The following is a 20,336-nucleotide window of genomic DNA, read 5'->3' as shown; positions in this document are numbered from 1 at the left end:
TGCCTGGAGAATCCCATGGACAAAGGAGCCTGTGGGCTACAGTTAATAGGGTCACACAGAGTCAAAACGACTTAGCATGCACGCATGCAGACTAAGGATAGACTCAAACACTTTGCAAAGACAGTGCCCTGAATTCAGGTCCTGTTGCTTCTCCACTCTCAAATTAAAATTCTATTGCAGTTTACTTGGTCAGTAATTATTAAGTGCTTAGCACAATTATTAAGTGCTAAGGAGGCAGGCCAGGTACTGTTGTAGTGTCATCTTTTGCAATGAGCAATAAAACTTAAAGGACATTCCAGTGGCCATTCACAGTAAGATAATATGTATATATATATATGCTCCTACACAGTGATGAATAGGGCCTTTTAACGGTTCTTCACTATCACCCCAGGCACTCTCAGCCAGATAGAAGGTTTGCTGTTTCCAGGAGGAGGAAGGAGGCGGTTTCAGTGCCCTGCCCGTTTCTTGGACCCTTCTCACCATTTCAGTGCATGCAAGCCTAATTCCTTCCGTCAGCCCCTGCACCTTGTCTGATGGTGCCCTCTAGCGCCAAAGTGCTGGAGAATTCGTGTTTCTTTCTTTTGTTTTCTTTTTTCTTTTAATCTCCATCCAAGGAGACTTTCTTGACTCAGTTATTTCATGAACCTGTTTCTAAATATGTTTGCAGGCTTCCCTCCAGTCATTGATATTCCACTATCCTCTTTCCTATATTGACAAATTCTCTTCTGCTTTCAAAGGTGTCCTTCAGGCCACAATATAGGCCTCCCGTCTAAGAAATGATCTGAAAGTTTCTGAACCCTGAAATTTGTTGATGGAAAATTTTAATTTCTGTTCATTGATTTCCCTCTGGAACAGTATGTCAAAGTCTTACTCAAATTTTTCTCTATAGCTGAAATTTGCACTCCACAAGGGATATATGTGTATCCTGGGTGGAGACTGTGGTTGCTTAGCAAAATACAATGCTTGGGGTCTGGGATAGAATAATGACCCCGCCCCACGGATACCCATTTCCTGATCCCCAGAACCTTTTGAATATGTTATGTTACATAGCAAAAGTGGTTACATTGCCAACAAGATTAAGTTAGGGATCTTGAAATAGAGAGATGGACCTGGGTTATCTGGTTCAGATCCATGTAGGCACAAGGATCCTTGAAAGTAGCAGAGGGAGACAGAAAAAGAGAATCAGGAGATAGGACAAAAGGTCAGAAAGATGCAAGTTGCTGGCTTTAACGTGGAGGAAGGGGGTGATCAGCAGAGGAAGGGGGTGGCCTCTAGACACTAGAAGAGGTAAGGAAATGGGTACAGCCCTTGAGAGTTCAGAGGAAAATCCAGTCCTGCCAATATTTTAATTTTAGCCCAGTGAGACCCATGCCAGACTTATAACTGGAGAACAGTAAGATCATATATCTATGCTGTCTTAAGGCACTTCCAAGTTTTTGATAATTTGTTACAGCAGTCATGCTAATTCAGGGGTTCTTTGGCTTATGTTAGAAAATACCAACATGTACCTTTTACATGATTGAGCAACTGGAAGTGGAGGTGACAACATGCTAAAACTGAAGTCAGGTAACACCATGCTTTTTCTCAAAATCCTATGGCAGCTTTTCATCTCACACAGAGTGAAAGCCAAGTTTATATGCTGGCCTCCAAGCCCCACAGGATAGATGAGTCTTCCTTCATTTATCTGGCCTCATATTCCTCCACTCTTGCCCTTACTCCCTCTGCTTGATCCACACAAACCTTTCTGTTCCCTAAACACATCAAGCAGGTCCTGCCTCGGGGCCTTTGCCTTGACTGCACTCCCTGTCCAAATGCATCTTCCCTGGATCAACACAGCTCCTGTGGACTCATTTCCTTTTAGGACCCTGATATAATGTCCTCTTATCAGAGAGATCTTCCCAGGCCAGCCTTGCACAAAAATAGCATTATGTCCTGCCCCTGCAGGTGAAAAGTTTTAAATTTTATATATTATTTCCTTATTTTTTTTCCTTATTTCCTTATTTTATTTTTTGTCATATTATACATTTACTTTCAGCTTCCTCTCCCCCCACCTCAAATACAGGCTGCATGAAATTGGGGATTTTCATCTGTTAGATCCCTGCTATGTCACCAGGAAAAAGAACAGTGTCTGGCCATGGTAGGCACTTAAGAAATATTTGCTAAATGAATAAGTGAATAAATGTATGAAGAAAATGATTTAAAATTTGGATAATTAAATTTTAAATTCTTGAGTTTGATTTCTTAGTTTAATGTAATACATGCTCACTTTAAAAAAAAATAAAACAATATAAAGTATATAAAATGAGCATCTTTAAACCTTCTAGTTATTCCTCCTCATGTCTGCTGCTCTATCACCATTTTCAGTCCCAATCTCCAAAAACACACACTGTTAACTCTTTGGTGTATATTCTTCCAGTACATCCTATGCCAGCTTGCATGTGAATATAGTTTTTTTTTTAAAAGAATCTTCTTGTAGTCACAGTTTTAGGACATCCTGTCTCCACTCCATAGTACACTGTGAATTATCTTTTTATTTGCACATCAGAACAAACAGATCTGCCTCCTCCTTTTCATGGCTCCAATGGCCATATTATGTCTGTGTCTACAGACACAGTGTTTACTCTCCTATTGATGGCCATATAGGCTGCCTCTAGTTTTTGCTCTTACAAATAAACCTACTGTATCTTTCCATCATTCTATGAGTATTTCTGTAGAATAAATTCCCAGAAGTAACACACTGGCTCTGAGACAATACAGACATCACATGCTGGTAGATGTTGCCAAACTGCCCTCCAAAGAACTTGTACCAGTCTACACTGATCTCAGCTGCATCTAAGAGGACATTTTAACTGAAACCAACTTTCTAATGGGGCACAGCCTGGAGTACTTGACGACTTCAAAAGAGTTCAAGTTATTAAAGACTGTCAAAGCAAACCAAATGTTTATCCTCAGAGGTACACGATGAGTCTAAAGTTACAGATACTTACCTGGGGCAGAAATCAATACAAAAAGCACCTGAAAAAAAGACATCCTTCCTTGAAAAGCCTCTTGCCACTTCAGAGACACTATGCCCCAGCCCCAGCCTTCCCAGACCGCTAGGAAGTGGCACCCTCTAGGTAAGGAGTCCTTAGGTGAAGCATTCTGTCTCTAGGCGCCCAGTATACACTTCCTTGTGGAACAGTACTTGCTAAGTGACCTGTAAAATGTTACCTTCTTCTCTCAAGTGGGCAAAAGCTCCAGTAAGGAGATGTGCTCAAGCAAAAAGGAAAATGTCCCCAATTCATATTTCTCTACATGCAAAGACCTCCTAAGCCCTGGTCAGTCTTGGGTGAGTTGAGTGAGTGAGGACTCTTCACCTTATTAGAGCATTCATTTTCAAAGGGATTCCATTTTTAAACGACTCCACTAAGATAGAGGCTTCCCTCATACCTCAGTCAGTAAAGAATCTACCTGCAATGCAGGAGACCTAGGTTCAATCCCTGGGCATGATGATCCCCTGGATGAGGGCATGGCAACCCTCTCCAGTACTCTTGCCAGGGGGAAATCCTGTGGACAGAGGAGCCTGCTGGGCTACAGTCCATGGGGTTGCAAGTGGAACACGACTTAGCGACTAAACCACAGCACCACTAAGTACATCATCCTGCCTGTTCTATGCGTTTCAGTTCAATTCAGTTCAGTCACTCAGTCATGTCCGACTCTTGTGACCCCATGGACTGCAGCACACCAGACTTCCCTGTCCATCACCAACTCCCAGAGCTTGCTCAAACTCATGTCCATAGAGTCAGTGATGCCATCCAACCGTCTCATCCTCTGTCGTCCCCTTCTCCTCCATCTTCAATCTTTCCCAGCATCAGGGTCTTTTCAAATGAGTCAGTTCCTCTCATCAGGTGGCCAAAGTACTGGAGCTCCAGCTTCAGCATCAGTCCTTCCAATGAATATTCAGGACTGATTTCCTTTAGGATTGACTGGTTTGATCTCCTTACTGTCCAAGAGACTCTCAAAAGTCTCTGTGTTTATCACACCCAAATTTGAAGTAAGACCTGGAATCTCTGCTTACCAAGTTTTTGAGAACTTACACATTCATAGGTAAGTTTAGTACGAAACCAGATAGAGATGAGATGCAAAAGCAATGCAATAACTAGCCCAAAGGCAATAGAATGCAAGTTAATACATTTAAGCTAAAACTTGGAAGGGGGAAAAAAACTTGGAGGAGGATAGGAATCAGCTTTGGGACCACGGATAGGAAAGATCTGCCTGACTGAATGGAGAGTCTACATAAAAAGACCTTTGGAGTTAGCAAATAGGTGACCCACAAGCTAAATAGGACTTGCAGACCACATTTTTACATGTTGGAAGAGCCTTAAAAATTTGAAGTTCATTAGCATTTGATTGGTCCAGCATTCCACACTTTACCAAAGGTGCTTCCCCTCCTTGCTACACCCTGCAGCTTCTCACATTTACCTGCCTGACCACACATGCTTCTCTTTTGCAACTGTTGTTATGGTTACCTAAATAGGATTATGTTATCTCAGATCTGTTAGAAGGATAGACTAGAAGGATAATGTTAAGAACAAGGGAGATTGTGTTTCGACCAGGCTTTGCCCTGCTCTGGCTTTTGAAAGGGAAGTTTACCAATGTCTAGGGAGTGATCCTGGGAGAAGGCAATGGCAACCCACTCCAGTTCTCTTGCCTGGAAAACCCCACGGGCGGAGGAGCCTGGTGGGCTGCAGTCCATGGGGTCGCGAAGAGTTGGACACAACTGAGCGACTTCACTTTCACTTTTCCCTTTCATGCACTGGAGAAGGAAATGGCAACCCACTCCAGTGTTCCTGCCTGGAGAATCCCAGGGACGGGGGAGCATGGTGGGCTGCCGTCTATGGAGTCTCACAGAGTCGGACATGACTGAAGCGACTTAGCAGCAGCAGCAGGGAGTGATCCTATGGGTTTGATGCCAAGCCATATCCCAAGGAGGGTTGGAAAGAAAAGTAGACTTACGGGGGACTCTTAAATCAGTGCACTTCTCTCTACCTCGGTTACCCCTATTAAGTTAAACCACTCCAGGAACTTACCTGGCAGTCTAGTGGTTCAGACCCCATGTGTCCAAGGCAGGGGACACAGGTTTGATCCCTGGTTGGGGAACTGTAGATCCCACAAGCTGCACAGCACGGCCAAAAAAAAATTTTTAAGCCACTCCAGTCTCAGACTTGAGCTACTGCAACAAGCTAACTTCCCAGTCTAGTTTTTCCTGCTGTCTACTCACCACCACTTGACATCGAGTTCATTTCAGTATGATACTTCCTAAATATTCCCTGAATCTCTGCACATCTGTCCCACTCTATGCCTAACCACCAGCATCTCCATCCTGGATCAATTGCCTCTTCAGCCATCATATTTTTCCAGTGTGCGGTGCAAGTGGCACACAGCAATCTTTTCTTTCTTCTTCTTTTTTTTTTTCTTTAACTTCCTGACCATGCTACATGGCAGGCAGAATCTCAGTTTCCCAACAAGGGATCAAATCCACACCCTTGCCTTGAAAGTACCAAGTCTTAACCACTGGACGGCCAGGGAAGTCCCAGCAATCTTTTTAAAAGCAGAAACATAAGGTTGCCTTCCTTTGTCATCTGAATTTCCACCACCGTGGTCTCCTTCCTGCCCTCCAATCTGACCTAGTGCCCACCCACCTCAGAACTTTTGCTCTGGTCATTTTTCATCTTTGGAATACTTTGCTTTAGAACACAGATCCGACCCTAGTTTATGTCCTTTCCAAGGTGACATGTCTCACCTCAACTACCACTGCCTTGAGAGGTCTTTTTTGATCACCCTGGTAGAAGCAGTCACTTGCTATACTGTTTTCCTAGTTTTTTCCTAGCATTCCTTGTCGGTGTCTGAATGCTGTATCAGTTTACTAACAAATCTGGTATCTGTGCCCTCTGCCAGAGTGTAAATCTTAGGCAGGGGTTCCAGTTGTTTTGTTCAATGCTGGATTCTCATTGCACAGAAGAAATACATATTGCCTAGCTCCTGTAACCCAGCTGGACCCTCTGAGGCCTTCCCAGAATAGTCCCCAAGCCACATCCTCCACCTGCCTTTTGTCTGTATAAAAGCTTTAGTCAAAGAGTAAGTTTAATCACAGAAGTGAGAAAAATGCAGAAAGAAAGGAAAACAGTCAAGCCAGACAAAATAATAATACTTTAGCCATTAAACAAAGTCAGGAAACTTTATTTCTTCCCCAAGGACTATCGATAATATTCTCAGCTCAATCTTTTGAACTGTTTTGCAGGTATGGAAACCTCCACCAAGGGGAAGAAGGTAATTGTATGCTGCCCACAAGCATGTCGACCCCAGACCGATTGGAACCAGAAAGCTGATGATGCTGACTCCCAGTTACCTCACCACCAACCATTCAGAAGAATGCCCAGGAGCTGATCATGCCCTGTCGCTTTAACACTGTAAGACCCCTCTCTGCCCATTCCAGGGTGGGACAGTCTTATGGGTGCTAGCTTGCTGTGGCCTCCTTTGCTGGGCAAAGCAATAGAGAGCCCTTCTCTCCCAGTTCACCCAAAATTCTGTCTCTGAGATTCAATTCAGCACTGGTACACAGAGGCTGGGTTTCAGCATCACTCCTCAAAAAGTGTCATCAAATTCATAGAGACAGAGTGCAGCCATCTCTTGGACTGGGTGTAGCAATAACATTTTTTTCATTGTTGAGAGGTGTTGAATTCAGTCATTATCCCAAGAACTAAAAAGAGTTGGTTCTGAATTCAATTCAGAAATCAAAAGTTTTGAAATTTACCCCTAAACAAAACAGAATTCTCATTTGGCTTTATTTTTGCCCTTCAGTTATCTAATGTACGGGTTGGATGAATAAAGCATACACAGCTATAGGCTTTCTCCCTTGCATTAAAATACTGTTCACCCTCATACCCTTCTCCTTAGCCCTTCCTATTTCTTATCCACTCTTCTTCTGTACTGCAGATTTTTGTCACTATTGTACAAAGAAATTGGGATATCTATTTTCATGGTAATTCATTTTTAGAATTTTGTCACCTTACATAGTGACTTCTTCCAAGATACTTTTTTCCAATTAAGAAAAATTCATGGAGACAGAAAAGTTATTAGGAGTTATTGTTTAATGGGTTTTCAATTTCAGTTTTGCAAGATAAAGTTCTGAAGATGCTGGTGGTGATGGTTGCACAACAATATGAACACACTTAAAAATGGTAAATTTTATATAATGTATTGGAGAAGGAAATGGCAACCCACTCCACTATTCTTGCCTGGAGAATCCTGTGGACAGAGGATCCTGGTGGGCTGCTGTCCATGGAGTTGCACAGAGTCAGACACGACTGAAGCAACTTAGCATGCACGCATGCATTGGAAAATGAAATGGCAACCCACTCCAGTATTCTTACCTGGAGAATCCCAGGGCTGGAGGAGCCTGGTGGGCTGCTGTCTATGGGGTCACACAGAATTGAGCATGACTGAAGCGACTTAGCAGCATATAATATATATTTTACCACAATTAAAAAATTTTAATTTGTCTTTAATTTTAATGATTAAAAAACCCTCATCAGATCAGATCAGATCAGTCGCTCAGTCGTGTCTGACTCTTTGCGACCCCATGAATCGCAGCACGCCAGGCCTCCCTGTCCATCACCAACTCCCGGAGTTCACTCAGACTCACGTCCATCGAGTCAGTGATGCCATCCAGCCATCTCATCCTCTGTCGTCCCCTTCTCCTCTTGCTCCCAATCCCTCCCAGCATCAGAGTCTTTTCCAATGAGTCAACTCTTCACATGAGGTGGCCAAAGTACTGGAGTTCAACCCTCATAACTTTCCATTATTCTGAAGATCCAAAATAATGTTACAACTTTCAGTTGTTCTGTAGGATCCAGCCGGCTTGGCCCTGCCTGTCTCTCCAGCTTATCACATACATTGCCTCTTCGCTGTAGCCACCCTAAGTTTTCAAAGACATCAGACTCCTTCCACCTCAGGGCTCTGGTGCCTGCTGATTAATCTGCCAGGAGCAGACAAATCCTCATGCAAGTAACCCTTTTTTATTTTGTTGAGCTCTCTGGCCCAATGCAGAGAAGGCAGTGGCACCCCACTCCAGTACTCTTGCCTGGAAAATCCCATGGACAGAGGAGCCTGGTAGGCTGCAGTCCATGGGGTCGCTAAGAGGCGGACACAACTGAGCGACTTCATTTTGACTTTTCACTTTCATGCACTGGAGAAGGAAATGGCAACCCACTCCAGTGTTCTTGCCTGGAGAATCCCAGGGACGGCGGAGCCTAGAGGGCTGCCGTCTATGGGGTCGCACAGAGTCGGACATGACTGAAGCGACTTAGCAGCAGCAGCAACAGCAGCTGGCCCGATGACCTCACCTCATCAGGCAGAACTGCTGCAACAAAATCTGTATTTTAACAAGATCCCCAGGTAATTTGTGTACACATGAAAGTTTGAGAGTCCAGCTGCAGATGACTGATGAGTACAAACACAGAAAACAATAATCATTATATCCCCCAACACTTTTCAGGAGTTTTCCTTCTTAGCTTCTAGTTAGTTCAGACTGAAAAACTCAAAGCGCCAGAAGGGGATGGGAATAAACCCTAGTGTCTGCTGCCACCTTGTGGTGAGAAGTTCCAACCCAGCGAGAATTTGCTCTCCTCCAGGAAATAGTGAAGTCGCTCAGTCGTGTCCGACTCTTAGCGACCCCATGGACAGCAGCCTACCAGGCTCCTCCGTCCATGGGATTTTCTAGGCAAGAGTACTGTAGTGGGGTGCCAGGAAATAAACCAAATGTCAAAAGGGAGGGGTGGGCTCAGCTTTCTCAGCCATGTGTTTTGAGAGATCACTACAAAATAGCCCAAGGGGTGTACTGTGAGAAAGCCAAATAAAAACTGGACAGAGAGCATTCATCAGTTCCACATGAAAGATCTAACAAAAGCTGGGATCATTGGAATTAGTGTTGGTGGTCTCAGTTCTTCCCTCTTTGGAATGCAGACATGCACATTTGAATGTGATAATCAGTTGGTGTGTGATTATTTTATTACCAACCCAAAAGGCAGTGGTTAGACAAGCAGGTCACCTATTCACATCTGCCTTGCCCTGGAGTCCGCAACACGACTGGGAATTTCCCACTGCTCTGTCAACTGCATCATTGATGACCTCTGTAAAGTGGTAAACAGGGCTGGTCCCACAAATGATGTCTGTAGCACCTAGAAGGGAATAAGGAAGCACTTTCAAAAATTTTCCTACATACTTTACCCCCAAAGAGCCCAGGAGTTAAAAGCGCCTCAGTCACTGGATGATTTTGTTTTGTAGTTTGTGAGCCTAAGAGCTAAAGAAATTAACAACAGCTACTGCAGGTGAGGTTGACGGCAATGGATCACCCTCACCTGTATACTCCACAGCGCTTTAAGGTTGCTTACGAAAGAGCTGGCCAGTACCCAAGATTTCAGCAGCCCAGAAGGAGAAGCGGCTCATTCAAAAGGAAAGGGATTGAAAGGTAGGAGACTGGGACTCATTTTCTTTCTTCAGTGAGATGCTTTGGATTTTGCACTAAACAATATTCACTGTGCTGATTAGAAAAAAGCAGCATGTTTTCAAGCACTGCATTTAGAAATGAAGGCTCCATGTGGATTAGAGGGAGCAGAGACAGCATATATAGACAGCATATATACATTGGATCAGGGAATCTAGTGCCATGATGGAAGCCTCGTTTTGTGATCAGAAAAGTCTTCATTGTAATGGGAAAACCTTTCCTTTCTACCTTAACTTGAGATTTAATGTCACATATGATATTAAAATTAGGAGATACTAAGTTGATATTTCAGTCTCACAGTTTTAGACAGCAAATACTATTATTTTGAAAAATCAATAGTGCATTTTTCAAAATAAGTCCATGATCATTGTTCTTTCCATTCCCCTTTCCAGCAATTTGGGCTGTTGTAATGTGTACTAATTATATTTTACCCATGTGCATGGTCTTTAACCTAAAAACTGTCTTATACCTCATATTTCTTGCTAGTGGCAAAACCATTAAGACAAGCATGGAATACTCCAAATGTAATACATTTTAATTTGGAAAGGCAGTGAGATGATTATTTTCCAATTTGGGGAGTATTCTTTCTTACCAGATTCATGACCAATAGCTCAGATAGGTAGAAAAGTGTCGTTTTTATGAGGCCTGAAGTATCAAAGACCAGACTTCTGAACTTCCATGGGCAAAATGAAAATTTGCAGAGATTTCCACTTCCAATAAAAAATAGAGGTTAAAAGGAGAGGCAATACAACCAAATAAATTCACAACCAACCAAGATACTTAAAAGGTTAGGAAAGAAAAGATTCTTTTCATAACAGCAAATCATCTAATTAATTATTTTATAAATAGATTGGGAATAAGGGTGGGGGATGGGACTAGGAGATGCATTTTGGAGCTTCAGAAACTGCTTAGAGCTGGGCTTTTTACTTGATGGGGGTTGCATGGATGACCTTGGGGGTTCCTGAGCCTCCTACATTGTATTCCCATGTGTGTGTGTATTTATGGTAGTAGAAACTGATGGTTTTATTAAAAGTTCTCCTAAGGGTCCATGGGAGATTAGTCCTAGCCCATAAATGATTTTTTATCTCGAAATAGAAGACTGGTTTTTAAAAATCCCTGGAATTTTATGGATATTATTGCTTTGGATTAAAACTAACATCAAAATAGTTCATCAAGGAAGAATATTAGGTAAATAAGGGTATCACGGAACAGGTGATACTCACTTAGCACAGAAGCTAACAGAATAGACTTTGGGGTCAGATTATCTGGGCATAAGTTATTTAAGCTTTCCAAGTTTTAATTTCCTCATTTGTAAAATGGAGATGATAGTAAGAGGATTAAAATATGTAATACATATGAAAGAACTTAGATGAGTGTTTAGCACATAAAAGTCTACTAAGAAATATTACCTATTTTATTACTAAAATGATGAAGATATTATTTATTTGGAATTTTTGAAATATGCATTTATAATTACTTTCTCTAAATCAGTATTCTGCATAAAATGCAGCATTTATAGGACCTTGGAGAATATATTTTTTATTATCTACCTTAGCAGACACTCTCATGTCTCATCACATTTGGAACCACATTTTGAAGTCCAGCAAAAAAAAAATCTCAAACTGTGATTGAAATGAGACCACCAATTTGCCAATATGAGGTAATATATTCTAACAGTCACAAACCAAGATTAAAATCTGCATTCTATGCTCCATCAACTAAATTAATCTCTCTGTGTCCCAGCTTACTCATTAGTAAACTGAAGATAATAATATAAACTACCATCTCTGAGGATTAAATGAGATAGTGGCCAGAATGCACTTCTAGAGTTCAGCAACAAAATATCAAGTATTTGCTTTGGCTTTGGATTTGATGCTTGGTCTTCAGTTTTCTTTTTTGGAACTGTATAATTTGTTTACATTTGCAGTTGATTTTCATGATTCCATTGTTTCATTTTTAACTCTTCAATTTCCCTAACACAAATTATTTTTCCTTTGTTCAGATGGCATAAAGCTGTGTCTACCAACTTAATAAAACAAAATGTATTGGTCCCCAGAGAGGAGTCATCCAGTGTTAGTGACATGGAATTTCACAAGAGCCAGCAAAATCAGAAGAAAAATTTGGTGAGGAAAGTGAGGACTGTTTGGGGGAGGATGCTGTCACACACGTACAGAAGCAAGCCAGCAAGTGTCAACGAAGAGGGTGCCCCTAACCACAAGGAAACCCTCCTTCCAAATACACAGAGCCTTCTTCTTAGAATTGTCAAGGAGCTTCCATCGCCCAAGTTATTTACCAAACCAAGAATGAGAAAGCTCTCCCAGAATGGTAATCCAAGTCAACATATGGTCCAGTGTCAAGGCCAAGAGAGAAAATGAAATAGGACAGCTTTTGTTGCTACCCACAGAATAGCATTTCTGTGGAGCTTGTCTGAAATGCAGAAGTTAAGGCCCCCATGCAGGGCTACTGAGTCAGAATCTGCCTTTTAGAAAGATCCCCAGGTGACGTGTATGTGTGTGTGTGTGTGTGTGTGTGTGTGTGTGTGTACATCTTCAAAAACTCTGAATTAGATTATATTTGAGGTCACTCCCAGTCCAATTAATCAGTGGTCTCATCAGTCTAAAACTACTTTTCATTTAAATATTAGATGTGTACATAGGTGTGTGTGTATATATATATGTATATATATACACACACATATATTAGAAAATCAAACCAAAGTGGGATTTTCTGGTTTTGTTTCTGGAGAAAGAAGTGAGGCAGATTTTCAAATGGCTGCTTCCAACAGACGAAGGTGTGGTGAGAATTCTATTTTAAAAATGTATGATTGGTAAGTCGTAAAGGAAATTTTATTTTATTATATCTACTTCCCACATACTTTGTGAAGAATTGGCGTTTCAACTGTTGACAGTTTCTTCTGTGACATGGTAATGACGTTTGGTGGGGGGGGGGGGTCTTGTGAGTGATGACTACTATTTGCATTCTCCTTTTTAAAACTGATAGACTTTTTTGTAGAGCCATTTTAGGTAAACTGGAAAAATTGAGTGGAAAATACAGAAATTTCCTCTATGCCTCCCTCTCCTTACCCCACCCACACAATTTCCTCTATTATGAACTTCTTGCCTTAGTACAGTACACTTGTTAGTTGATGAGCCAATACTAACATATTATTATTAACACTAGTCCATAGATTACGTATCACCGACTCGATGGACATGAGTCTGGGTGAACTCCGGGAGTTGGTGATGGACAGGGAGGCCTGGCGTGCTGCGGTTCATGGGGTTGCAAAGAGTCGGACACGACTGAGTGGCTGAACTGAACTGAACTGATAGTTTACGCTGGGCTTCCCTGGTGGCTAAGTTGGTAAAGAATCCACCTGCGATGCAGGAGACCCCACCAGTTTGATCCCTAACTTGGAGAAGAAATGGCAATCCACTCCAATATTCTTGCCTGGAGAATCCCATGGACAGAGGAGTCTGGCAGGCTACAGTGCATGGGGTCACAAGAGTTGGACACAACTTAGCGAGTACACAGCCACCAGTTTACATTAGGATTCACTCTTTGCCCCCCACAGTTCCATGGGTTTGAAAAACCCACCATGTAATGTGTCTCTCGTTACAATACCATACAGAAGAGCTTCAGTGCCATAAATACCCTTTGTATGTTTCTAGTGCCCTTTACAGTACAGCATTCAGAAATATATAGAATACTTACGTATATGTAGGTGATTCACACGTATCTTCAAATTTTACATCATGATAAGGCTGCACACCTGGTAGATACTTTTTCCAGAAAAAACAAAAACTGATGGCCTCCAGCTGATGCATTACCCTTTCAAACAAACTCTCTCTTCTGGAAAAAAGACAACTAATACAAGCATCCAAGCATCTAGCAATTACCTGGCATAGACTGACCTGCCTATTTCTGTTGAAAACAGTGGAGAGGGCACAGTCCTCTATGGACGGGGCTGGAGTTGGAGAGTCCAGCGGAAAACAGAGGACCAGAACCTGCTACCACATCCCACGCGTTGGCTTATTTTTATCATAGCTGAAATAACAAATCTCTACACTAAGATTTCGCCAAGAAACTCGCCCAGCTTTCAGGCTGCAGCTCAAACATTCTGATTCTCAACTGTGGCTGAAAGACAGTTGCTTGTCCCTGTTGATCCTCATTAGACTTTAAAACAAATATGTAGTAAATACTTACTATGTGGCAGCCACGCTGTAAGGGATAGAGCAGCAGACAGTATAGACATGGTCTCCGCCCTCCTTGAGTTACAGAGGGCAAGGAGGGGCTGCAGATATTTATCTCTGATGCAAAGAAAAAGCACAGGCTAGGGTGGGTACACGTCATGGATGCTGACTTTAAGGGAGGGGGCTCGAGAAAGCCTCCCTAAGGAACGGACAACTCAGATGAGACCGAAGGACAACTAGAGTTAGATAAGGAAAAAGTGATGAGAACAGTTTTCCAGGAAGACGGTAGAGCATGTTCAAGTCCCAACGTCAAGAGAGCTCTGGGCATAATTAAGGAATGAAAGTAATCCAGCTAGGGAGAGTCTGCTGAATAAGGTGATGAGGGTGTTTGTAAACCATGTTAAGCAATTTTAACTTTTCCTAAGGGTGATGAGATACTTTCAAGCTGGAGTTGTATATGATTTGAAGGGCATTTTTTAAAGGTGGCTCAGACTGCAGGGTTGGAGAAGGCAATGGCACCCCACTCCGGTACTCTTGCCTGGAAAATCCCATGGACGGAGGAGCCTGGTAGGCCGCAGTCCATGGGGTCGTGAGAAATCGGACACGACTGAGCAACTTCACTTTCACTTTTCACTTTCATGCACTGGAGAAGGAAATGGCAACCCACTCCACTGTTCTTGCCTGGAGAATCCCAGGGACGGGGGAGCCTGGTGGGCTGCCATCTATGGGGTCGCACAGAGTCGGACACGACTGAAGTGACTTAGCAGCAGCAGCAGACTGCAGTGTAGAGACTGGATTGGAGGAGGGTAAAATCTGATGCAGGAGGAATGATAAACAGGCTCTTGCATTCATCCAAGGCAAGGGATAATTTTAGCTGGGGCTGGTCATGGCAGTTGGGGTGGTGAGGTTGAAGAGAATGTTCACTGGCAGGAGGTGCAAGATTTGGGCAAGAGCTGACAGTGGAGGGTGGGGGAGAAAGGAGCGTCCCCCTGGGTTGAGCATCCACTTTGAATTTAGAGCCACCAGTCCCGGAGCTGAGGAGCCATGGTTCCTCAATGCAGTTATCAAGTGGCCTGAAGCAGATTAAATTGATTTTAGGTGCTGTGCATAGCATGAAAACACTGAAACATAGACCACGCTGCACACCCCGCTTTTCCCAGTACCTTTTTGAACCCTTTCACTACATCAAGGAAAAAGTCTCATCTCCTTCCCTTTTTCTATCTTAATAAAAAAGGGAGCAGCCTCAAGTTTGCTGCCTTCTGTTGGCAATAACATGATTTTGGTTTTACCATACTAGTCTCAGTGTCTACATTTATGATACTGGTTTTTGATTTATGACAGTGTTTTAAGTTTCCTTAAGTATGTTTATTGTGTTAAGAACTGATTTTGTTTTAATGAGGATGCTTTTTTCCCTTTATCTTTTGGCTGTGCTACATAGCCTGTGGGATCTTAGTTCCCTGACCAGGGATAGAACCCGAACCGCCTGCACTGGCAGCGAGGGCTCATAACACTGGACCACCAGAGAAGTCCCAAGAACTGAGCTGACAGAGAACAATATTAAGGACTCCAGGATTCACAGGGCTCCTAGTATGTGGGAAAAACTGTTAAGATGGTATGTGAATGACTGAGGCTTGAGACACTTTGCTGCCGAGTATGCTTAAACTTGTCTTCAGTCAACAGCAAGTAGTCGTTGGATTGTCTTCTCTGTTAGAGGGTACTTTTTCTAATTCCACAAGAGTTACAGGGAAAAACAGCAGAGGGCAAAAGTGAGGTCTCAAAGACAGTTATCAACCACCTTGTCAAGATGGGTTGGTGACTATGGAGGTCATGACCACAAGAAAAGGCCAAGTGTTCGAGAGAAAGTGTGAGATTCAGCAAAGCAAGTCCATTTTCAATTTTAACCCCAAAGAAAAAAAGCCACTGACATCGCATGTGATGCTTGCTTTTCAGGAGACTTTCTAATAGAAAGCATATGTTTATTATTGTGATCCTTCACGATTGTCTGTTTTTTTCCCCCTCACTCCCTCTAAGCAACTACACAACTTGACGTTGTCGAAGCAGAGACAGAGGCGATAACCCAAGGAAATACACTCTTCTGAGCCAGGAGAACCGCCAAGCGTTTATCTGTGACATCACTTCCTTCAGGAATGCAAAAGGTAAAATGCTAAAACAAACTTGCGTCTAAAGACTTACACGGAAGTCAACGTTCAGGGCTGTTGTAAAAACCAAGTTCTCTCCCATTTAAAGCTGCCCTTTGTGTCTCCACTCCTAGCATTCAGGGCACAAGAAGTGGACTTGCCAGGTCTGATTCCTCTACTTCTGAGCTCGAATGGTTCAGCTTCGGCTATAATCTGGGCAACAGTAGGGGTTGCAGCTTTAGATTGACTTGGTCAGCTGTTCAAATATCAAGTCGGTATATTAGCATCTGGCATATCATGCATGCTCTGTGGAGAGATATTCTCCAGACCAACCCCACAGAATTTCCGCAAGGATGCAAACATTTGTCCAAAACAGTAGCCATTAGCGTGTGTACTTTTAAGCCTTTGCATATGGCTGGTTGTTCTTCAGTCCCTCAGTCGTGTCCGACTCTTTACAAGACTATGGACTGCAGCATGCCAGGCTCCTCTGTCCTTCACTGTCTCTGGGAGATTGCTCAAATTTATGTCCATTGAGTCCATGATGCTACATAACCATCTCATCCTGTGTTCTTCCTCTCCTTTTGCCTTCAGTCTTTCCCAGCTAATGTGGCAGTATAACTGAGGAACTGAATTTTAAATTTCATTTCATTATAATTGAAATTAAAATACAAATAGAACGTGTGTATAGTATAGACAGTGCAGCACTTGATAATCCAGGACACTCCAACCCAAAGCTTGTACTTATCTGTACTTAGATCAAGTTTGTGCCTAAATTGCCCATGCTATTTTTTAATAGAATCTGAAGTATTGTTTCTTCTGACATAATAAGCATTTATTAAAGCTGACTATGTTCCAAACCCTCTTCTAAGTGCTTTAAAAATATCAACTCAGATATTCCTTACAACAGCCCTGTAAAGTAGATAGCAATAGGTTACTACAATAAGTAGGATATTATTTTAGGGATGGCAATGAGAGGTTAAGTAATTGGCCCAGATAATCGGAAAAGCCGGGCTTCAAACCCAGGAAGATTTGACTCTACGAGTGCTTACTCCTAATTACTATGCTGTTCCTGCTGTGCTCAGTCGTGTTGACTTTTTCCGACCCCTTGGACTATAGCCCGCCAGGCTCTTTTGTCCATGGAATTCTCCAGGCAAGAATACTGGAGTGGGTTGTCATTTCCTTCTTCAGGTACTGTTCTCAACCCAGGGATTGAACCCAGGTCTCCTGTGTTTCTGCATTGAAGGCAGACTCTTTACTGCTGTGAAGAGTAAAGCCCTGGGAAGCCCACTAATTACTATGCTAGGTTCTAATTGTACTGTCTATTATGGTAGCCACGGAGAAGGCAATGGCACTCCACTCCATACTCTTGCCTGGAAAATCCCATGGACGGAGGAGCCTGGTGGGCTGCAGTCCATGGGGTCGCTGAGAGTCGGACACGACTGAGCGACTTCCCTTTCACTTTTCACTTTCATGCACTGGAGAAGGAAATGGCAACCCACTCCAGTGTTCTTGCCTGGAGAATCCCAGGGACGGGGGAGCCTGGTGGGCTGCCGTCTATGGGGTTGCACAGAGTCGGACACGACTGAAGTGACTTAGCAGCTTAGCAGCATTATGGTAGCCAATAGTCACATGTGACTATTTACATTAATTAAAACTAAATAAAAAGAACAGTCCATTCCCTTCACTGCACTAGCTACATTTCATGTGCTCAGTTAACACGTATGGCCCGTGGCTATGGTATTTGACAGCACAGATAAAGAACACTTTCATTTTTGTGGGAAGTTCTATTAAACAGCGCTGCTCGAGTGCGCTGCCGGAGTGTACCAGGGTTAGTTTTGATTTTTGCCTCTTGAGTGCTAGGTTCATATTTATCATATTCCTAATATGTGCTCGGCAGTTTCTACATTTGGGGGCTATAAAGGTGACCCAATGGCCCTTGTCCTGTTTCCATGGAACTTATAGTTTGATGGAGGAGATGGACATTAAACCATGGAACTGTTAGCTCTCAGAACGTTCTCATATATTTGAATCAGTTGTCCATGTTTCGAAATTAGAATCGTTTAAACAAAAGTCTGGATTTTCAACTTCCTTTTGAAAAATAAGAGGATTTGGCAACATGGAGCCTGCAGCTCCTCCAGCAACAGCAGAGCTACCCACAGGCCACCCCCTTTGCAGGAGGCCCGTTCTCTCCAGTCCATGCCAGACCAACTGAGCCTGTTTCTCAAAACCTGCCTGACCCTTCAAGACATTTGACTTTTTAATAATGGTATTCAATACACAGAAATAACTTAAGTAATTACCAAGCTAGTGCTTAGTAGAAAAAAAAACAACACAAAACACTGGGCTTTATGAGAGAGAAACAAGATGAGTTGTGCTCTGGTTAGATTGGGGAAAGTTCTGCAAGTGACACGGGAGCCAGGGTGAGCTGGCAGGGCTTCCCAGATAAAGAATCTGCCTGCCAATGCAGGAGATGCAAGTTCCATCCCTGGGTCGGGAAGAACCCCTGGAGGAGGAACAGCAACCCACTCCAGTATTTTTGCCTGGGAAATCCCAAGGACAGAGGAGCCTGGCGGGCTATAGCCCACGGGGTCACAAAAGAGTCAGACATAATTGAGTGACTGAGCATGCCTGCAGGAGCCGGCAGGGCAGAGTTTCCACAGACTCATTTGTAAACTCGAGCAAAGGGCAAGACCCACATGTGACTGCACATCCCACTTGTGTAGGTCTCACAGTAGTCCTCATGGTAATTACTAAACACAAGGGGAAGGAAGAGTGGACCTAGTCAGACTAAAAAGGCCATATTAGCCAGGAGCCACGACCTAGGAATGAGTTTTAATAGCACAGGTACTTGTAACCAGCAAGCCAGGGACCATGGGAAGGGTATCAGGCATGCAATGAAAAGAACCCAGAGCTTTCTTTTTTATGTTTGGAAACATGTCTGCCATGAAAATAAGGAAACCTGCAGAAAAGAGACCAGATTAGCAACTGGATCCAGTGATAATGAGCTTTCTGGGGCACTCGTCTACAACAGCTCCACACTCTGGCTGTGCTCAGCGGCTACAGAGGCAATTTCTTCTTCTTCCCCTTACAAATGACCTGCTTTTTTTCCTGACACTATATTCTTTCCGAACCAGACAATCTCATTTCTCTGCACCCTATAGATCTCTTCAAAGGGAGCTCTGGGCACAAAGGAGATGCATGGGGCGTGGAGAATAATTGAATACAGCCTCCAATCCAATGTTGTTATGTGGCAAATATTCAGTTTAAAAGAGGATGTCGCAAGGGTAAGAGTGTTCACTGAAGCACCGTCACAGAAATAATGGTGGCACTTCTTAATCTGATGTGTTTTTTACATTTTTATGATAGGTTCCATATTCATCAAAAAAGAGACCACACTTTCCAGTATTTAAAAGAAAGAAGCACAGCATGGAAAACATTCTCAGGAAATCAGATTTGACAGTGGCAAAGCTTCAAATGCAGGTAGTGGACAAAGGTTTTTACTTTGTGTTTCAAAAGCATCAGAGGCCTGGGCTCAACTGAACGCACAGCCCTGCTAGACAGCGTGGCTGTGGGACGAACTAATGATTAGCATGAAGGCATCCTGTTAGTGGGGGGCATTTGAGAGTGGCTACAGGATCGCTGAGGGCGCTGAGGATGATGCTGTGTGCCTACTAAATGTTAAAGTGAATTCAATTAAAATGAAGGCACACACACACAAGGGTTTGAGAAGAAATGAGACCGTCTTTAGCACTGGGTGGTAAATGCATGTTTTCAAGCTCTCTTTGCTATGACTTGAATTAGAATAATACTTTGGGACTTGCAGACATCCACCAGTTCCTGAACTCATCCCTCAGGAAAAACAGCTCTCCCTTGGGTGTGGACAAGGCTTTCTAACACATGGCTTCGTTTCTTTGTTCTGGGCTGTTATAGGTGGATGACCTCATAGAAACAGTGACAGATAAATCCATGAAGTTATTGGCCCAAAGACATGCTGAATTTCAACACTCTGAGTTTCTAGGGGATGAAGTTCTTAAGTCTTCCAAGCAGTTCCAGAGGATGTCCAAGCGAACCATGAGAAAGTATAAACTGAAAAATGTATGTTTCCCATGTACCTGGTGCTGCTTCTGATTCTGTTTCTGATGGCATAAAAGTTATGTTTCATAGGGATTCTTATCTTTTGGTACATAATCCTGAATAAATTTCTCTTAATCAATTGGAGGGGTGAGTTTAAAAATATTCTGCCCAACAGTCCATATAAAAATATTTTGCCCAATAGTCCTTTTACAAAAATTGATTTTTAATTCTGAGTCAATATAAGCAATTTTTTGCTTCATAATTTTTACTAATAATGGAAAATAGAAATATTTACCAGGGCACACCAATTCTACAAAGAAATTTCTTCCATGATTTGCCAGATGAAATTATAGGAAGCACTTAAAGGTATTTTGACACTTTCACTGTGAC

At 42.8% G+C, this 20,336-nt stretch overlaps 1 protein-coding gene across 1 annotated transcript; it reads left to right on the top strand.

The window, feature by feature from the left end:
• The first annotated feature begins 9,368 nt into the window (after positions 1-9,368).
• C20H3orf49 (chromosome 20 C3orf49 homolog) lies at positions 9,369-20,085 on the top strand. Its single transcript, XM_055558655.1, is given in 5 exon segments — positions 9,369-9,508; positions 11,547-11,869; positions 15,766-15,890; positions 19,239-19,352; positions 19,803-20,085. Coding segments are annotated over 5 exon segments (885 nt in total). The 5' UTR covers positions 9,369-9,383; the 3' UTR covers positions 20,001-20,085.
• Positions 20,086-20,336: the final 251 nt, after the last annotated feature.

Source organism: Bubalus kerabau, chromosome 20 (assembly GCF_029407905.1).
Source record: "Bubalus kerabau isolate K-KA32 ecotype Philippines breed swamp buffalo chromosome 20, PCC_UOA_SB_1v2, whole genome shotgun sequence".
Taxonomy (NCBI): domain Eukaryota; kingdom Metazoa; phylum Chordata; class Mammalia; order Artiodactyla; family Bovidae; genus Bubalus; species Bubalus kerabau.
This window is presented reverse-complemented; position numbering and strand designations above follow the sequence as displayed.